At 38.3% G+C, this 18884-nt stretch overlaps 1 protein-coding gene across 5 annotated transcripts in view; it reads left to right on the forward strand.

Moving 5' to 3' along the window:
* MAP2K5 (mitogen-activated protein kinase kinase 5) overlaps positions 1-18884 on the forward strand; it is a 243722-nt gene that overhangs the window by 144123 nt on the left and 80715 nt on the right. For 3 of the 5 annotated variants that reach the window (XM_037502787.1, XM_037502788.1, XM_054688308.1), the window contains exon 17: positions 15700-15729. The exons of the other annotated variants lie outside the window; for them this stretch is intronic. In XM_037502787.1, coding sequence (XP_037358684.1) covers positions 15700-15729 — 30 coding nt within the window. The remainder of the gene's footprint in view (positions 1-15699; positions 15730-18884) is intronic. 5 annotated transcript variants of the gene reach the window in all.

Raw genomic sequence — 18884 nt, forward strand, 5'->3', positions numbered from 1 at the left:
ATACACATCAAGCCTGTCCTGTAATGTTCTTATTCTCACTAAGTATGCTTTACAAGTTCTGGTTTGTAATTTTATCTGGTGGGTTATTATAAACCTTATTAAGGTTGGTGGTGAGTAATCTGACAAGCTTTTCTTCAGGAGTCAGACTGAAAGCCCGATCTTTATTAGCACATGCATTTTGCTCTTTTCACTTGGGTCCTGGCTCCTCTGCCTTTGTTTGCCTCCTCTCTCTGCCAGTCTCTTGAGTCCAAGGCATAGAACAATCTGGCTCCATGTGCTTGGTTAATTGGAGTGTCATCTGGTCTTCTGAGACCCCCTTCAAGCATGATCACTGTTTTATTAAAGTGGTTTGAATGATGTGTTAAGTGATGAAAGCAGGGTCCATGGCTTAGAAAAATGTCTCTAGATAGGTGAAGAACATATTTAGAGAGTCACACAAGGTCATTATCATCAAAGTAACACCACCTTCTGAAGGTTTTTCTGGGTTCTTTTGTTTCGATAAAGAGGTTTCCTTGTGAGTTTCAGAATTACCTTTGTCAAGTTAAAAAAAATTTATCCATGAACTATTGTGCTACTCACTCTATCACATGGGATATCATTTTTCTCCATTTTCCCAAGACACAGTGTAAATATCATCCTTCATGACACCTACTCCGACCTCTTCAGCTGAAATTATTTTCTTCTAACCTTTCTTGTGGCATGTACACTTTCCTTTTTTTTTTTTTTTTTTTGTAGTAACTTATAGGTATGTCATAGTTCCTTATGTTAGGGTTCAAATCTGATTCTCTCAAAATCTCTCACACTTGTGCAAGTCCACTACCTTTGGAGGTACTCAAGAAATCCTTTAGGCTTTGTTTTGTCATACTTTTGTAATGGTTTTAAATCAGTTTCTGAAAATAAAGATTAGAGTTTAAAGTTTGTTGGAGCCTTAAATTTGTGCTTGAAAATATTTGCTGAATACATCACAGATGTTTTGCATGTAAAGAGCTTTCTGTTTGCCAGAGTATCAGACCTAGATTGAAATTCCACCTTTGTCAGTATAAACTAAGCCCTTGGATCAGTCACTTAACCTCTCTGGGCCTCACTATTCTCATCTTTAGATGGGAAACTGTACTTCAGACTTTAGATGGGAAACTGTCCTTCAGAGCTTTGGGACAGAAGTCACAGTAAGAAAATTAAGTTTCAGGAAGAAGAAACCAGAGGAGGAAATCATAAAAAAAGATGTTTTCATTTTATTTTATAATGTGTAAGAAATATTTATGTCATTGAATTGCCCTCTCTTAGTAGTTCGTTGGTAACTAACAAAAAAAAGAACCTAACTTTTTTCTAAATGACATGTCAGTGTTTTTGCCCAGAGAAAGTGAATTTTTGTTGAAAATAGGAAATTATTGAATTCTGTATAGATAGCTATATTAGAATTTTTCCCAATGAAAATTTAGCATAAAAAAGTACAAATAGTTGGATGTAGCTACTTTGTCTTTTGGAGACATTAACAGCTGTAGACACATCTCACTTTTTAAATTTTTCTTTTATATGTACTGCTTAATGATACCAGATAAGACTCATTAGATACAAGTGAACTATGATCTTTTAATTTACAAGCAAATACATAAAGCTCTGTGAAGTGAAAGTATTGAAAGAGTGGCATGGATCACCCAGCCCAGTACTCTTAATAGAAGCTTCTGGAGAAGTTTCATGAAAGTATGTAATTTCCTTCCCATGATATATTTGCAGACTCAAGGATTGTCATCCTAATTCTTGAACTGTTAAGTACTTTGGATTAACCAAATATTTTGGCCACACCACTTCACCATCAGTCATCATTTTGCTACTCCAAATTGAAAATGAAGATAACTCTTAGTAAGACGTTTGAGGAAGGCAGCATTCATTCATTCCTCAAGAATTATTCATTCTTCAAATGTTAATTAAGCATCTTTTTGTGCCAACCAGTTTACTAAGTGCTAGAGATACATTGTAAATAAAACAGGCATGTTCTCTTTCCATGTTGAACTTACTATGTACTAAGGGAGGCAGATGAAAAACAATAATAGTAAATGCTTGTATTTTTAAAGCAGGCACCTTCAATTTTATGGTCTTTTATAAACACTTGATGTAACAAAAACAACACTATAAGGTTAACTTTGATCTGTAAGCTTCTCTTTGAAGTTACATCCTCATCTGTGTCATGGGTTTTTACCAGTTGGCAAGAATTATGGAGCATTGGCTAGACTTGGTTCCTTCTTCTGAATATACAGAAGAACCCATTCTCCTCTCCTACAAAAAAAAAAAAAATCAAAAAACAAACAACAACAACAAAAAAATAAATAAACAAAACAAAACAAAAAAGCCCAGAGACACAGCTGTCTCTAGTGGATTTACAGCTGCGGCTTTGTTTGCTCTTCTAGCCCTTGGTGATTGTGAACCTGGTCAGAGGGTGACAGATGACTCCGGCTGCCTCATGAGAAGCTGCTGTCAGCTCCTCTAGATCATAAAGAACTTGGCATTTGATATGCTGCCCTCAAATACCGATACCTTCTTTTTCATATATTTTTTTTTATCATTGTCAATAACAACTAGAGGTTGAACCTTATACCATGTTCAAGTCTGCTGCTCCACCTAGTGAAACATCTAACCTGTTGAATAGAAGTTTCTGCTAAAAACCATCAGAAGGCAAAAGGGTCAAAGTTGGAGGGTCCAAAGACAAAGGAAATTTCAGTGGGACATGGTCTCATGTGAAAGTGGGCAGGAGTGTGGGTGTGGAGTCTTTAGCACAAGCCTCGTTTTCTTTTGAGGAATGTTGAGGAAAAAACAGTAACCATTTCTGTCATTCATTCTTCTGCTCTTATTCCCCTTTTTATAATTGTCTTAGCTTGAATTTTCCCATTGTCTTTTTTTGTCTAAAATTTTATGTAACGTATTGCGAAAAGGAACTGTTAAAATGACCTTTGGGAGATGATGGATTGACTAGTTCAGTCCTTTGCAAGGTTTGTGAAGGGATCCAGCTGTCTCAGATTACCATGCCTAAATGTGCATTTTCCAAGGTTGTCAGTGATTATAGTGAATGTGAAGCTGGCAGACAAAGTGAAGTATTTCCCACTGAATGAGGTATTGTCGAGCTTGCTTTGTGTTCAGAGCTATCATGAACAGCCATGAGATTGACAAAACAAGATGGAACAGGTGCTAGCAGTCCCAGCTAAACATTTTATTATTTTGATGGGTTTCAGACTGATTTTAAAGTTTTTCCAACAGCACATACCCAAATTGTATATGCAAACAGACACACAATTTGGACTTTTAGAAAAACAACAATTAAATCAACAAGATCTTAATATGAAAAATAAAAAAAGAAAGAGACCCCAGAGCATGCATTTCACAAGCCACAATCAGATGTTTGAAGAATTGTCAGTAGAGTCGAGGCGAGCTGCTGCTTTATGACTGGCAGGCTGAACTTTAGGAAGCTAACAAAAAACAAACCCCCCCAAAAAGCCCATGATCTTCTATTAAATTATAAAGAATTTCTAATGGATAAATTGCCACACTGTTTCTGCTCAACAGAGGAATCTTTGCCTTTAGAGGTAAAAGCATCTTTGGGAGCACTGAAGTAGTGACTAGATGACCACTGTCTCGGGATTTTTAAAAGAAGATAAACTTTGTAAGAAACAGGTATAAAGGTTGGCAAGATGCAGTCATTTGTTCATTAGACCCCAGCAAGTTTTCCTTGAGTGCCTGTTCCGTGGCAGCCCTCTGCGAGACGGAGGGGACATGGCTGTGAATGAAGCTGACAGAACCCAGCTTCATGGCACCTACATTTTAACACAGGAGTTTGACAGTACTGACTTGTTAGACAGAAATAAACAGTGTTGTACGAGAGGGGTAGCTGAGTGATGTAGGGGTGTGGGGTTGCTTTTATGATGAAATTTAAAACATAAGGGGGCCGTTCTTTTAGTGACGTCCCTCAACTTTAAAATTCTACAAGTGTGATCATTTTGCCACCAATACTAACTTTGAAATATCCAGTGGGGCCTCCCCTGGTGGCGCAGCGGTTGAGCACTGGGCTGCGAGGCTGCCCGCAGCCTCTGCAGCACCGGTTTGTTCCCCAGCCGCTGGCAAGGGTCCTACAAAAAAAAAAAAAAAAACAACACAACTTAGTCAGGGGCCTCCCTGGTGGTGCACGGGGTTAGGCACAGTGCTGTGGGGCTTTCCGCAGCTACTATGGCACAAGTTTTATCCCCAGCCAGCCAGGGAGTTACACACATGGCACAACAGACCTTTCCTGCCTAGTCCCGCTACTCCCGTCAGCAGTGTATTCTGCCTGTTCTGCTCCCCATTCTGTCTCTAGTGAATCCTCTCAAACCCCCTCCCCCAACACCTCAAGCCTGTTCCCTGGTTCTTGTATGCATAAATAAATAAATCTTTAAAAAAAAAAAAAAAAAGAACTTATTCAATCAGATCCTTCCTCTTAACCGGTGAGGAAGCTTATGACCAGCGTTACAGCATGCAGCTAGTACTGCAGAAAGGACTGGAATCTAGGACTTTTAATGTGTTCAAATGTACATTCCTTTATTTCTTGCTCTTGACACCTTCTTGCTCAGTGTCATTTGAACAAGAAGGGTGACAGGATAACACTTAACAAAGCCACTTGATATTCATTACCTCATTGAAGTGCTTCCTCATTGTGATGGGAATTGATTTAAAAAAATCTGTAATTTGGGCCTCCCCCGGTGGCGCAGCGGTTGAGCACTGGGTTGCGAAGCTGCCCGCAGCCTCTGCAGCGCCGGTTCAATCCCTGGCTGCTCCCGGCCACTGGAGGAGGGTCCCGCATGGCGCGCAGACCCCTCCTGCCGCAGGCTGCTCCCCTCAGCAGTGTACTTCGGTCCTTCTGCCTGCTCTGCTCCCCGCTCTGGCTCTGGTGAATTCTCTCACCCTCCCGCGCTTCTGACTGTACCCAGTGCATGTATAAACAAAACAAATAAATAAATAAATAAAAAAAAAAACATGCCTCTATTAAAAAAAAAAAAAAAATCTGTAATTTGAGGCATCCAAGATCATACTACCTCATAAGCATCTAAGTCCCTATTTTGCGAACAATTTGGAAACTAAGTTCCAGAGAAATTAAAGAACTTTTCCAGAAAGGTTAAGTGACTTGACTAGGCAGTTTGAGTCATGAATTAAAGTCTGCCTCTTTCATTATGCTACAGAAAAAGAAGTATACCAAGTAGTCTAAAAAAAGAAGATAGTAATGGTAAATACATATGAGCAGGAAATTAGAAAAAGAGAAATACTGGCTTATTGTGACTCAGCTCATCCATCAAGACTGCTTTTCACAGGATTACTACCTAACTATCACTATAACTGGTTTATTTTTACCATGTTTCAAAATATATAATTACCGGGCCTCCCCGGTGGCGCAGCGGTTGAGCACTGGGTTGCGAAGCTGCCTGTGGCCTCTGCAGCGCCGGTTCAATCCCCGGCTGCTCCCCAGCCACCAGAGGAGGGTCCCACATGGCGCGCAGACCTCTTCTGCCGCCTGCTGCTCCCCTCAGCAGTGTACTTCGGTCCTTCTGCCTGCTCTGCTCCCCGCTCTGGCTCTGGTGGATTCTCTCACCCTCCCGCACTTCTGACTGTACCCAGTGCTTGTATAAACAAACAAAAACAAACAAACAAATAAATAAATCATAAATAAAAAATATATATATATATAATTACCATTGTTTTTCAGAAACCAATACATACTATTTTGTTTAAAAGAAGCACAGAAATTAACCTAATCTCCAGTGTAGCTGTTATAATTGAAAGTTAGTAGATGAGGGCCTCCCCGGTGGCGCGGCGGTTGGGCGCTGGGTTGGGAGGCTGCCGGCGGTCTCTGCGGCGCCGGTTCGATCCCCGGCTGCTCCCCGGCCTCGGGAGGGGGGTCCCGCATGGCGCGCGGGCCTCTCCTGCCGCCCGCTGCTCCCCTCAGCGGTGTGCTTCGGTCCTTCTGCCTGCTCTGCTCCCTGCTCTGGCTCTGGTGAATTCTCTCTCCCTCCTGCGCTTCTGACTGTACCCAGTGCTTGTATATATCAATCAATCAATCAATAAATAAATCTTAAAAAAAAAAAAAAAAAAAGAAAGTTAGTAGATGAGAATTCTATCTGATCAGTAAATATGTAGTTCTACCCTGTATTGGCAGTGGGAATACAAACTCTACCATCAGATGCTCCTTCAGTAGCAGAGAAAAAGCTAAGTAAAAGTAGAGTGGAAGTGCACAAGAGGGGCAGATGAGGGGGAGTAGTTGTCATCAATGTCAAAGAAAGCATTTTGGTTATCTCTTACTGCTTAATAAACCACCCAAAATTAGTGACCTAAAATAGCCATTTATTTACTCAGGATTCTGTACAATGGCTCAGCATTTCATAGAGCATTCACAGGGGCCTCTGATGAGGGTATAGTCGGAGAGATGAGAGATCCAAGAAGACTTTACCTGCATTCATGGTGCCTTGTTGGGGATGGAGACCTATCTCTCTCTCTCTCTCTCTCTCTCTCTCTCTCTCAGGAGCAGCAACACATGTAGAAACAAGAGTCTGAGAATACACCTGATAATGCTCCTTTGACTTTGGAATGTCTAGAGATAGATAGAAGTGTAAATTAGGTTGAACTCGCTAGGCACTACCCCAGCCCTGATGTTTGCTCAAGTATGTATAGCTGCGTGATTCCAGTGAGCAGTCTAGCACTTTACAAATGGAGACCCCCCCTTCCCCCCAGTTAGGCCTCTAGGGAATGTTATCATGATTAAAGCTGCCCACTTTCAGAGGACACAGGTCAACACTACACAAACATCTTGAAAGGGTATCATTTCATAATCTTTACCATGAAGATTAAAATAGTTATTAAATTAAGCTCACGTGATGGTTTTGGGGCCAGTTAAGTCTAATCTTTTTCCCTCTTGCAACCCTTTAGTCTTTAATCAGAAAGAAGCCATCTAAATTAATCATAATGCTTAAATATGTGAAAGTAATTATTCTAAGCAGTGATGTGTAAGAGGGCCTTGTCAATGAAGACACCAACCCCTACTACTGAAGAGTTTGTATTTTCTGTTTATTATAGTGTTGTCCTGTAGAAATAACAAAGCCATGCATATACTGCCAGGTTAACCAGGTTCTAGGAGACATCACCATCAGAGGGTTTACCATGATCAACAATAGAAGTTAATATTTACCAGGCATTAGAGACAGAGAACATTAGGACCTGTCACCAGATCACATGTGATGCCCTGCCAGGTCGTTGGTATAGATGGAGTGGTATGAATTTTGTCCTCAAAACTGTCTTTTGGGATTAACTCCCAAAAGAAGAGGAAACAATCTGAACCAGGTCCTGAAAGGATAGGTAGCTTGAAGGCCTGTCTGTTGGTCTCTTACATCATGATACTCAGATTCCAGATACAAAAACTATCTTCACTTTTGCATGTTGAGTTGTTCAAAAATTTAAACATTAATTTTTCTATTAAGAGTAAATATTTACTTTCATCCATCATAACTGAACCTTATCTCTGTTTATTTCGGTCTGTCACTGAATTTCCTCACAGTACACAGAACACCATCAAATGATACCTTTGCAGTTATTTCTACATGACTTTCAGAAATTTTGTTACATACCTTAGATATTTTAATTTGCATTGCTCTGAGTAGAGTTTACTGAATGAAATCGGCATGGAACAATTGGAGACTCTTCAAAGCTATAAAAATGGGTCATTTTAGGCCAACAGGCATATGAAAAAATGTTGAACATCACATGCAATCAGGGAAATGCAAATCAAAACTACAATGAGATATCATCTCACACCAGTGAGAATGGCACATATTAAAAAAACTAGCAACAACAAATGTTGGCGAGGATGTGGAGAAAAAGAAATTCTCCTGCACTGCTGGTAGGAGTGCAAACTGGTCCAACCACTATGGAGAGCTGTGTGGAGATTCTTCAACCTACTAAAGATAGAGCTCCCATATGATCCTGCAATTCCACTCCTAAGTATTTATCCAAAGGACACAGAAACATCAATTCCAAAGAGCACCTGCACCCCTATGTTTATAGCAGCACTATTTACAATAGCTAAGCTTTGGAAACAACCCAAATGCCCAAAAATAGATGACTGGATCAAGAAGATGTGGTACATATACACCTTGGAATATTACTCAGCATTCAAAAAAGATAAACACATGCAATTTGCAGCAACATGGATGGAGCTGGAAGGGATCATGCTCAGCAAAATAAGCCAGAAAGAAAAAGAAAAATACCGGATGGTCTCACTCATAGCAGGAATCTAGAAAACTTAAATAAGGGACCAGGAAAAAGAATAACTATAAGAAAGAAAATATCAAAATCAACAAACAACTATGAACCAGAGACACTTTATGGGGGTTGGGGGGGCGGGGAAAGGAGGGGTTGGGGTCAAAATAAGGGGGTTGTAATTGTATGGGGAATATAAAAATAAAATTTTAAAAAAATGGGTCATTTTAAAAATGGAGGGACTCCCCCCTTTTTTTGATCCATTAGCTGTTTCGTATTTACTATAGCCTTGTTGAAATTATATCTCAGTTAAACACAGTATACAACCAAAAAATCATTCAACCAGGGCTTTTGGTCTGATGTAATAGAGACAGGTTGATATATGCATACACTCGTATATAAGCACATAGGCACATGTGCATACACATATGTATGTATATGTATATATAGCATACTCTTTTTTTTTTTTTTTTTTTTTTTTTTAAGGAAAATGTTGTAAGCGAAATAGCATTATGGGAGAGAAGGGAGAATTATGTGTTTGGGACAGCAGGGTAGAAAGACCAAGCAACATTTAAAGATTCAAAACAATAGCGTTTAGCATGAAATCTACTTTTATCATCCTTACCCAGCCATCAGAATGAAGAAAGACAGTGTCCAGCTGTAGCAATAGTTTGGTAGCAGGAGAATTAGAAGTAAAGGTACGAGTGCCTGAGGGGTGGGTCATGAATTAATAATTGCTATGTGGCGGATGAGCCCCGTCAGAAGAGCTGAAAATGAGGAAGTTGCCTTGCAGAGCGCTATCAATCACTCAGTGACCATAACTTCTAGTAATTAGTGTATTTTATGGGCCTTTGCTTCAGTGGCTCGAAAGCACATATGCTCCAGTCACAGCTAAACTTTGCCGGAGTAATATTCCAGGATGATTTATCCTCCTGCTGCACTGGGATATAACCCTATATTAGGTGAAGATTGTGAACTAAGCTGCAATAAAGTGTAAGTTTAGGTACAGTTTGCCCAGGTTGAGACCTCAATGTATCATGCTTTTCAGCATTGGTGGTTAGGCCTCAGCAAGCAATCATTTTTAACAGTGAAACAAATAAAGCAATTAAAGGAACAACATTAGGATATTGTACTTGTGAATTACTGTTGCCCTCTCCCCATTTAAATGTCCATTGTAATAAGCTCATTTCTAATTAAAAAAAACCCACTCTATTAAAAACATTTATTTGTAGTGCTGTCTTTTCTCCATTATTATTAGTAATCTATAGAATGGAATGTAGGGCCTTCTAAATGATAGGAAAGTGCTGGGTTTATCTCTGTGCTACTGTGTTTATCTCTGGGCTCCTTAAGTTAAAATAAATTTTCTTTTTATCAGTGGACTCTGGTGAGGGTGAGTAGTTCTTTACTAAATATTGGCACATGTTAAGAAGCATTTCTGATAGGAACCTCACAGTGAGACTCTGTCTCTGTAAAGAAAACATGTTATTTGTGAGCTCTCAGGAGTGCTTGGCACTTTTTGCACAGACATAAATGAGTTATTGGCCGAGGTTCACCCACTGCACTAGATGTCTCTAGGGCCTCCGCAGACAGGGTCCTTTGCCAATGCCAAAACATCTGTAGAGCCCAGAGTTCCTAATAATTTAACAAGCTTTCCCTCCAACCTACAGTATGACCTTGGGCAAATTAATTAAGCTTCTGATGCCTCCATTGGGCCATAATTCTGTTTGTATTAAAGAAATCCTTAGAGTTTATAGGAAAGTGTTATGTGAAAAGAAGTATAAATTGAATAAGGAAAAAATATATATTCTTTTTAGAGTGAACTATTTCTACACCCCTTTTAATGATGGTGTCCTTGAATTTCCTTATATAAAACCAGTGAGTGATAAGCTAATTTAACCAAGCCTGGGTGGAAAGGTGTACACAGTTTGATGCTATCATTACATTTATTATCCCATCTTTAATTTGCAATGTATTATAATATCATACAAGTTAAAACAATAATAGTAAAACAAACTAATTGTCTTTAATTAAAGTGAATTAGGTTTTGATTTTAATATATTTGATGTAGTGAGAACTGATAACATGGAGGGTCCCAAAGGTTATTAGGGCATATTTCTGGTGAGCCTGATGGTGTTAGTAATAACCCTCTTCCTCATAGTTCTAGACATGAACAAATATGTCACTTCATCAGTCTCTGTTACTCGCACTTATGCCCCTCCGCAGGGGTTGCAGATTCCACAAGTTATCAGCTAATGGCGTTATACATTAAAAATTGAAGCTTTCCTCACTCTGAGGCCTTTCAAGGCTTTGTTCTTAAGCCCTAGACACTTTGGAGTGCAGCTGCAAACTATAGGCAGAAGATTAAATTAATTTGTAACTCTTTTTTTTTTTTTTTTTTTTTTTTTTGGGTCCTGCATTACTAAATCCTCCACATTTAATTGAAACCCTACTTCAAGACGCTTTGTGTTTCTGTGTTCTTTGTTGTCAGTTTAACCTCCGAAGCACTTTAACACTGGTAAATTGCTGTTATATCCTTTGGATTGTTTTTAAACCATTCAGTAACAGGACAGTGAAATTGATACATGGGAAGGAAAGTAAAATCTTAGGGTAGATTTTGAGGTATTTAATATTTATTATGGTTCTTCACCAGCATAGTTTCAGATGATTTAAACTCTCTCTAGGACTGTGTAAATTGGTCCTGGGATGAAATCTCACCTAGGGAATTTTATGTAATCCAGTAGTTAAGTCTGATTTTTTAAAGTTTCCTTGTGTCTTAATGTTCCATAGTGACTGCTGCATTTCTATGAAATAAAGGTTTAACTGCAGTGCACAATCTAAATACAAAACCCTTAGATGGAAATTTAATTGTGTAAAATGTGCACAGGCTAATTAAGAACAAATTTTAGAACATTTCAGACTATAAAGTCCTCCTTCAGCTAGATCACTGGCTTTATTGAAAATGCTTATTTTCAATTTGCAGTTATGCCAAAAAATACAGAATATGTCTAAATTAAGGATTGAAAAATTCTGTGTTCTTCAGTATAACTATAAATTTAAAACTGTTCCTGTAAACTTGTTGGTATTCTAAGTAGGAGATTTGATCACCAAAAAACATACTCTGAATTTGTGTCCTGCTTGCTTGCTTGCTTTCAGGCTACAATGTGTGTTTTTTCTTTATCATTTATGACTTCATGATAGTAAGTATCCTTATAGCAACAGAAGCCATTTTTGTTACTTTGTGAATAAGTATCTTCTACCTAACTGTTAAAATACAAAGATTTCTATCATGCAGTTGTTATATATTTGGCAGTTGGTATGATCACGCATATTTACAGTACTTAAAGTGGTTACTTAAATTATGAAATCCAATATATTCAAATGCTTCTAACTCTGGAGTATTTTGTAGATTAAGATTGGGCAAATCAAATACCAATAAAATGACACTAAGGAACAGTGCTAGTTTTATAGTGAAATGTTAGTAGTTTACTGTTATTTAAATGTATTCCCAACTGGTACATGTTTTTAGAACATTCCTTTTCTGCCTTTTACTTAGTATATCTCCCACAATGAGCAGAATATTTTGCAGTTTGTTGAATCTGAAGTATTTGGAATTAAAATGCACTTTTTTATTTAATATTAAATAGAATCTTCTCCCACACCCCTGCCATCTCTACCTCCACCTCCCAAAAATAAATAAAGCTTTCCCAAATCTCTTACATTGTGAATGGTACCCCTCTGGGAAATGAAAAAGGATGTGAGAGTCGGTTGATGAATTGCTGGCGCTTATGTGTGTCTACATTTTTCAGTGTTTTTTTTTTTTTTTTTGAACTGGACTTAAACTGCCCACATTTAAATGCTTCTTTTGTAAAGATGATAAAGAGAGCAAAGATTTCTATTGGCTTAGCCCTAATCTGTTTGCTTTGTTGTGATTCTTTTTTTCTTCTTTACTTTAACTGTTAACCTATTTATAAATCTAAATCTACATACAAAGGTCATTGGTTGGCTGAACTTAAACCATTTTACTCAGTAAATTTAATTAAGAAAATACAGTGCAACTCATAAGCAAATGAGTTTTTTCCTAGTTTTAAACCAAACCACCCTCTTGAGTGCTGATTGCCTTGCCCGACCCCTGGTGATACAGAAACAGGCAAAATTAAAAAGGACATTAAAGCTTCATTAAATCTGAAACACATTTAGTACAGTGACATATCTGCAGGCCATTTCAGAGAAGATTACATACTCTCTTTTGTAAGTTTCCTAATTTATAATACCTTGACAATAAAAACTGGGAAATGCAAGTAGATTAATAGACCAGTAGGGGTAAAAGATACAGAATGGCCCCAGGTTCGTCTGTCTGAAACATTCACTCATAGCATATGTGTTCCCTCTTCCCCATAAGGGTTCAGTGTTTATTTTGATTTTTGACAGCCTCATGAAGAACTTGTTCTTCATGTAGCCGTGTCTGCTAAGAGCCCTTTTCCTTTTTTACCTTCTCTTAATTGAACTTGATAAAAAGGTTCTAGGGCCTGACTATATATTTCCTTCTGTTTGCCACAAGACAAGTAGTGTGGAACATAAACACTGCAGCTGCATTAAATACAGAAGGACATGGACATACATGGAAGGCAGCTCCCTCTCCTGGGGCTATAAAATGCCTGCTTTTGGTGCCAGCCTAATAGCACTGCTGCCAGTTTTCACTGGTGCAGAATTAGAATCCTGACCTGCTTCTGGAGCAGCCCAGTGGTGACACTCAGAGAAGAAATGACTGTGGCACTGCTCTGGTCATGGACAAGGAAACCTTTGTCCTCTGACTCAAAGAAAGTAAGATCTGCACAATGTCTTAGAAGCAGTTCTCCCAGGAATGTAGTTGACAGGTAAGACTGGAATTCCATAGGATGTCTGGAAAGTACACGCAAAACACAGTCAGTCCCAAGAATGAGTTCACCAGTGCAAATGCCGCCACCTATTCCCAAGCAGGCTGGTACAGAGAAGTTCCAGGCTTACCAGCCTGTCCTGGATATTATCTCTGTTCTCTTGCTTATTGGTTTCCGACAGAGGAAATGAATGGGCCATCCTTACTACTTTACTCCACTCATCTCAGAGGGAGTAAATCGGTAAGTGCATGTTCCCAAGCTGACTGTAGTCTCTCCAGTGATGATTTGAGAATTTGAGACTTTCTGCTGAGTGTGAAGAATTCACATTTCCCCTCTTATCCTGCTATTTTTTTTAAACCTTCCATTTACCATTGCTTCATTCTTTAAACTCAAGAAACCATGGTCACTATTGGCACCTGCCAGGTAGTTTAGATCTTAATTGTATGTACAGTGGGCAAATTTCTTCAGCTGGTAAGCTATGTAGACAGAATTGTGTCATATTTCCTAATGACATGTTTAGCATCTATCCTAGTGAATGGCGCAATGCCTATAGAAGGGCTTGAGATAAATGTTCTAAATGTTGTCTGGTAGTTATTAGGCTGATTGCTTTTTTAGATCAAAGACGCTCCTCTTTGTAGTTTTCTTCAAATGGGAAGAATATGCAAAACTCGTAATGATAGGTTTTAGTGAGCTGGCAACAGGTCAGCTGTCTGTCAGTACAGAGTGGTGCAAATGCCCAGTCTACCCATTGCCGCCATGTTAAACCACAGTACTCTGGAACCTATGTGCTCTCTATGGCTAGAAATACACTGTAATTATAAAACATAAGGCAAATTGATGGCCTGTATTGGGTGAGGGAATGGGCAATGGAGACCTAAGTTCCTCCTTCCTAATTAATAGCAGTATAATAACAAGCATAATCATACAAAACTGAGGGAAGGGTTTGGTTAATATCCCTACTCTCCTTCACTACATCGTATGATGTTTTCGCTGTCTATACTAAAGGGATTAATGATCTTCACCAAATCAAATAATGATATTATAATTTTATACTAATGAAAATTAATAGAGTGGCTATAGAAGAAATGAATACAAAGTAATAGAACTTACCAGGTAATCCAAAACTCATTCATATGTATATATACGTATGAATACACATACACACGCATGAGTGCTGGTCCTTTGAAACTAGTCACCTTACATGGATTGCTATTGCTCAAACTGGCTTTAGAACTTTGAGAGTTAACTTCAGTATTTTCACCTGTATCCTTAGTAACATAAAATATTTGTTCTCTGAAGATGACTTTGGGTTTTGGTAATACCCAGAGGTCATTCAAACCTTAGTCAACAACTAATTTACATGATCAAAAAGCTGAGGAGTATGATTTAAGATAAGATACAATTCTAGTAATGTGAAACAGATGTTTTCTGTTGCTTGAAATGATTGTAAAACACAATTCCAAAAAGGAGTTCAAAAAAGAACAGTGTCGGTGTCCGAATAAACACATCATTTCTCGAGGTCTAGAACATCAGTGTAATCCTCTGGATTAAGTTTCAGGTCGTGGGGGTGTTCTCTAGGCATGTCTTGGGGTCAGTCCTTAGGCTTTTACTGACTGTGTGAGAACTTCTTCACTGGGGTAGTCGAATCTGTAAAGTGGATTGATACTCTCTTGGATCCAGTCCTGCCTCACAGTTTCCCAGTGTGACAATTTTACTTTGAAAGCAGTGACGCATGTAATAAAGAGTTTCAAGACTGGAGAAGGGCCACATTACGAGTTACTAAATCTTGGCACACTTTTCTTTAAATGTGTTATAGCCTGTTGGGTAAATATCATCTCATTATTTTCTGTCAATCCTATTCCTGGCTGAGAATTAAAAGATCAAATTTAAGTGACTAGAAACACATACCCATTTACATTTACCCAAATTGGAAACACTTAAGGATTCACTTTCCCAAGGTCGGGCTTAAAGCTGTAGTTTTTACTTTACAGTCTTGAAATACCATTTTCCACTAGTAGTAGCTCTTTCCTTCTTAGCTATAGATTTAAAAATGAATGAAAAAACTTAATAAATAGATGAGAATAATGGCAAAATTACCTACTTCATATGCCCCATTCCCCATTTCCAGCAACCCTTCCTCTATGCATTGTAACTGAAAACAAAACTGAGGGCTAGAAACAATTAGATGTTCCCATTTTAACAGAAAGGAAGAACAAGTCTCCTGTAGCTAGTTTTATGTCTCTGTCTAGAAGAAACTGTCACCTATGTGTAAATGTGAATAATGTCCATAGAGCTGGGAATATTCCTTAGAGGAACTATATAAGGGTAATATTTGGTTGTTAAAATTAAAATATTTTATCAGGGATACAACATTGTTCACTGATAATGTCCATTCTAAATACAACTGTTAATGTAATTACAGCAGTAATTTAGTTGGTGCATTTGAGGTTATGAGCTTTTTATATTTGCTAGATACAATTCTGAAATTTAGTAGTTGTCTGTCTTAAGGAGATCTGCCCTGCATGCAAATCTATAACTAGACAAATATTATTTCCTTTCCCAGCTTGCTCTTGGGAGGTTTCCATATCCTCAGGTAAGATTGTTCATTACTGCCGTTTGCCACTGTGACATTCATTCCTATGTATGAAGGTGCAGGGAGCAATTGTGAACATTTGAGCCACATACAAATAAATCTGTCCTGTTAAATTGAAAAGTGATATCTTAAAGGAGTCATTTAGAAGTCTCTATTGATTTTTGATTTTTTTAAACTCCAGATTTCCCCCCGCCTCTTTGTTAAAGGTTGAAAGCCATCACCATGCTCTTCCTTTGTGTGACATTGGTGATGGTTTTCCCTATCCTCGCCCTGTCTCATGCGCTCATACTGAGGTTGGAGGAGAGACAGAGACACAGCCTTTTGTTGACACACTATTTAAGCTTTGGTATTCCATTAAAATTATTTGAATTAAGGAATTGAAGTGAAGGGTGAAAAGCTGTAATATAGGTCACGTAGTTTTTGCAAAGCAGATACATGGGCCCCCAATTTTATATGAATATGATTTTGGATGTACTCCTTTTAATGTTTGCCCCTTCTTTATCACATTTCTAAAAAAGCAAACATTGCTGACTATCACCTTTACAATTTCTTTAAGATTTTTATTATAGAAGGGGGCTAGCTTTTAAAATATAAAGCTATTTTGTGATTTGAAAATGATTCCCCAGTGTGTGGGGGGAAATAAGTGAAATGTCTAAAGGGATGAAAAATGAATGGTTTGACTGTTTTCCTCTGGTTGATACTCACTGTTTTTCTGGCATCTTGGTCTGTACAGACCAAAGTGCCTGGAGGCATGTCTGATTTAAAGGTGGTGTTGGTCTCTGCTCTTTAAGCATCTATTAACTTGCTATTATTATGCAAATAAGTGTTGTATTACACATACTAATTTATGCATGGTTAGATTATGCAGATGCATCACAAACATGGTTATTGAATAATAGGATAGGGCTCATTCTCTCTACCATCTTCATAAGAGGTTTTAAGCAAATTCTCCTGGTACCTACATGGACATTTAAAGACCCTTCCCTCACTATAACTCTCTTGCATCCTTTTTCTTTTACAGTTAAAGACATCAGATAAGAGGAAGAGAAATCATCCAAATTGTTGGGTTCAAAGTGGTAGTCTCACTTTTCAAATTTGTAGCCTTCTTTGTTTAAACATAATCTTTTCCTTAAAGAGAAAATCTAAAATGCAACTGTTTGCCAGGCATGCTAGCTAGCATTCAGTGCAGTTTTAGTGTACACAGCCTTGCTGCTTAGCTCTAGGTAGCCCATCAAATTAAAATCACATTTTCAGGATTTATAGCTCATTAGAATATTTATCTTGGTAAGCTTCTTGTTCTGTCAGTAATTTTTAAACAATTCACTGTTTGGTCAATTTATTTAATCCCCCAAAATTTTGAAAATTAAACAGACATGGTCCTGGCTAATATATCCCTCAAATGACTCTTAGTAGGAAACTTATAAGTCATCTAACAAAAATGCCAAAGATTGAGAATGTAGCTGTATTCTTGAGATTCCTAATGTCTAGAGTAATTAATCAGTGAGATTTAGAAAAGTGGTAAGTCGAAGAAATGGATTGCCATTGCATTTGACAAATGAAGCATGTGAAGGTTTTGGTTGAATTTGGGAAGAGACTGTTTACCTATGCAGTATTGTCTTCTTGAATGTTGAAGTGTATGTTTACTTAATCAGTCAAGTAGCTCTTGGAAAATTCTAATGTGCTGAACTCCCTAGTTAGCAATAACCTTTATGCTAGAGTTGGGGGGTAGGGGGTGCTGTAGTGGCTGTATTCCTTGAATTGTGATAGAATATTGTCACCCAGTTGGGACTTTTATTTCAAATAATTGAAGCAGCTTTGATGCCATCAGGCCTGTTTCCCAGATCTTTCAGCAGAAGTTTGTGTGCTTCATTGCTTAGAATCAATAATGACTTTTGGTAGAGTTGGCATTTATTTTACAGATTTTGTTATTATAAACTGAAGACTGCAAAAGGATGCTATATAAATTCCTTTCCTGCCTGTCTCTTTTTCCCTCAAACAAAGCACTTGAAGAAGAATGTTTATTATTATTTTTTATAATATCACAGAAACTGGATTGTTATAAACTAATACCTTCTCTTTAGCTATAAATCGGGCTAACAGAATTACTGACTTGGTCACTGTTAAATTGTAGCTAGTTTGGTTGCACTGAATCCCAACCTTAGTAGACAGGAGTAAATCGTAGATTCTTGGGATTGGAAGGGATCTTAGACATCACTGGCTCAAACCTGCTTTAGTTCTACTCACTGCTTTCTAAACTAGTCATAGGATCAAAGCAGTGTTCTTGAGCTGAAGAGGATCTCATCCTAATTGTCACCCATTAGTCTGGTTCTTGAACACATGAAAGCCTTTTATATATCCTTAAGATCACATAGTTTTGAAGCTTTTCTATACCCAGAGCTGGGGACAGTGCCAGGGTTTTAATTCTCTGAAGTCAAAGTCAAATCAGGGCACCAAATCCGAGCTCTCTTCACTAGTGGTTAGTTGAGAAGAATGGCTGACGGGAAAAGTTCAGGAGCAGAAACCAGAAGATTAGAATTAGAACCAGCTCTACCATGAACTCTATGGTCACTGTAGGCCTTACATCTTGCTTTATAATTCCTGAGGGCCTCAGTTTCCTCATCTTTAGTGAGAGTTCTGGTACATCCCTTTCCTGTATGATCCGATCATGCAGATCTAATGAGATCACGATATGACAATTGGAAAAGTACAAAGGGACACCCCACTGGCCCTGATTTAGGGTTATAGCACAAACAGAATTTTTAATTGTCAACCAAAGTTTACAAAAGGATGTGCTCGGCAACTTGCCAGCTGCAACTAGCACAGAGGAGAAGCCAGTTCAAGACTCAACCATCCCCCCACATCAGTGCCGCTGACAGCATCGTTAGCACCACCTCTTCCTGTTGGTGACAAGGTGTATGTCTGGTGGGGATGCAGATGAAGGAGGGTTGTTGGGAAGATAAGAGAGAGTCAGTGGCCTGGGACCAACGTAAAAGTTAAAGAACTGGGTTTTTGCTCAGATAACCATTCGAGGAGAATTTTATTGTTTTGTGGGTTGGGGTTATTTTTCCTCCCAAATTTTATTGATTTGCCAACTATTTACATAACTGTATAATTTTGGAAGTTCAACTTCAGGGTTGGGTTTTCAGTTGGAGTTT

Source organism: Talpa occidentalis, unplaced genomic scaffold (genome assembly GCF_014898055.3).
Source record: "Talpa occidentalis isolate TD23 unplaced genomic scaffold, MPIMG_talOcc4v2.1 talOcc4.11, whole genome shotgun sequence".
In the NCBI taxonomy this organism is placed as follows: domain Eukaryota; kingdom Metazoa; phylum Chordata; class Mammalia; order Eulipotyphla; family Talpidae; genus Talpa; species Talpa occidentalis.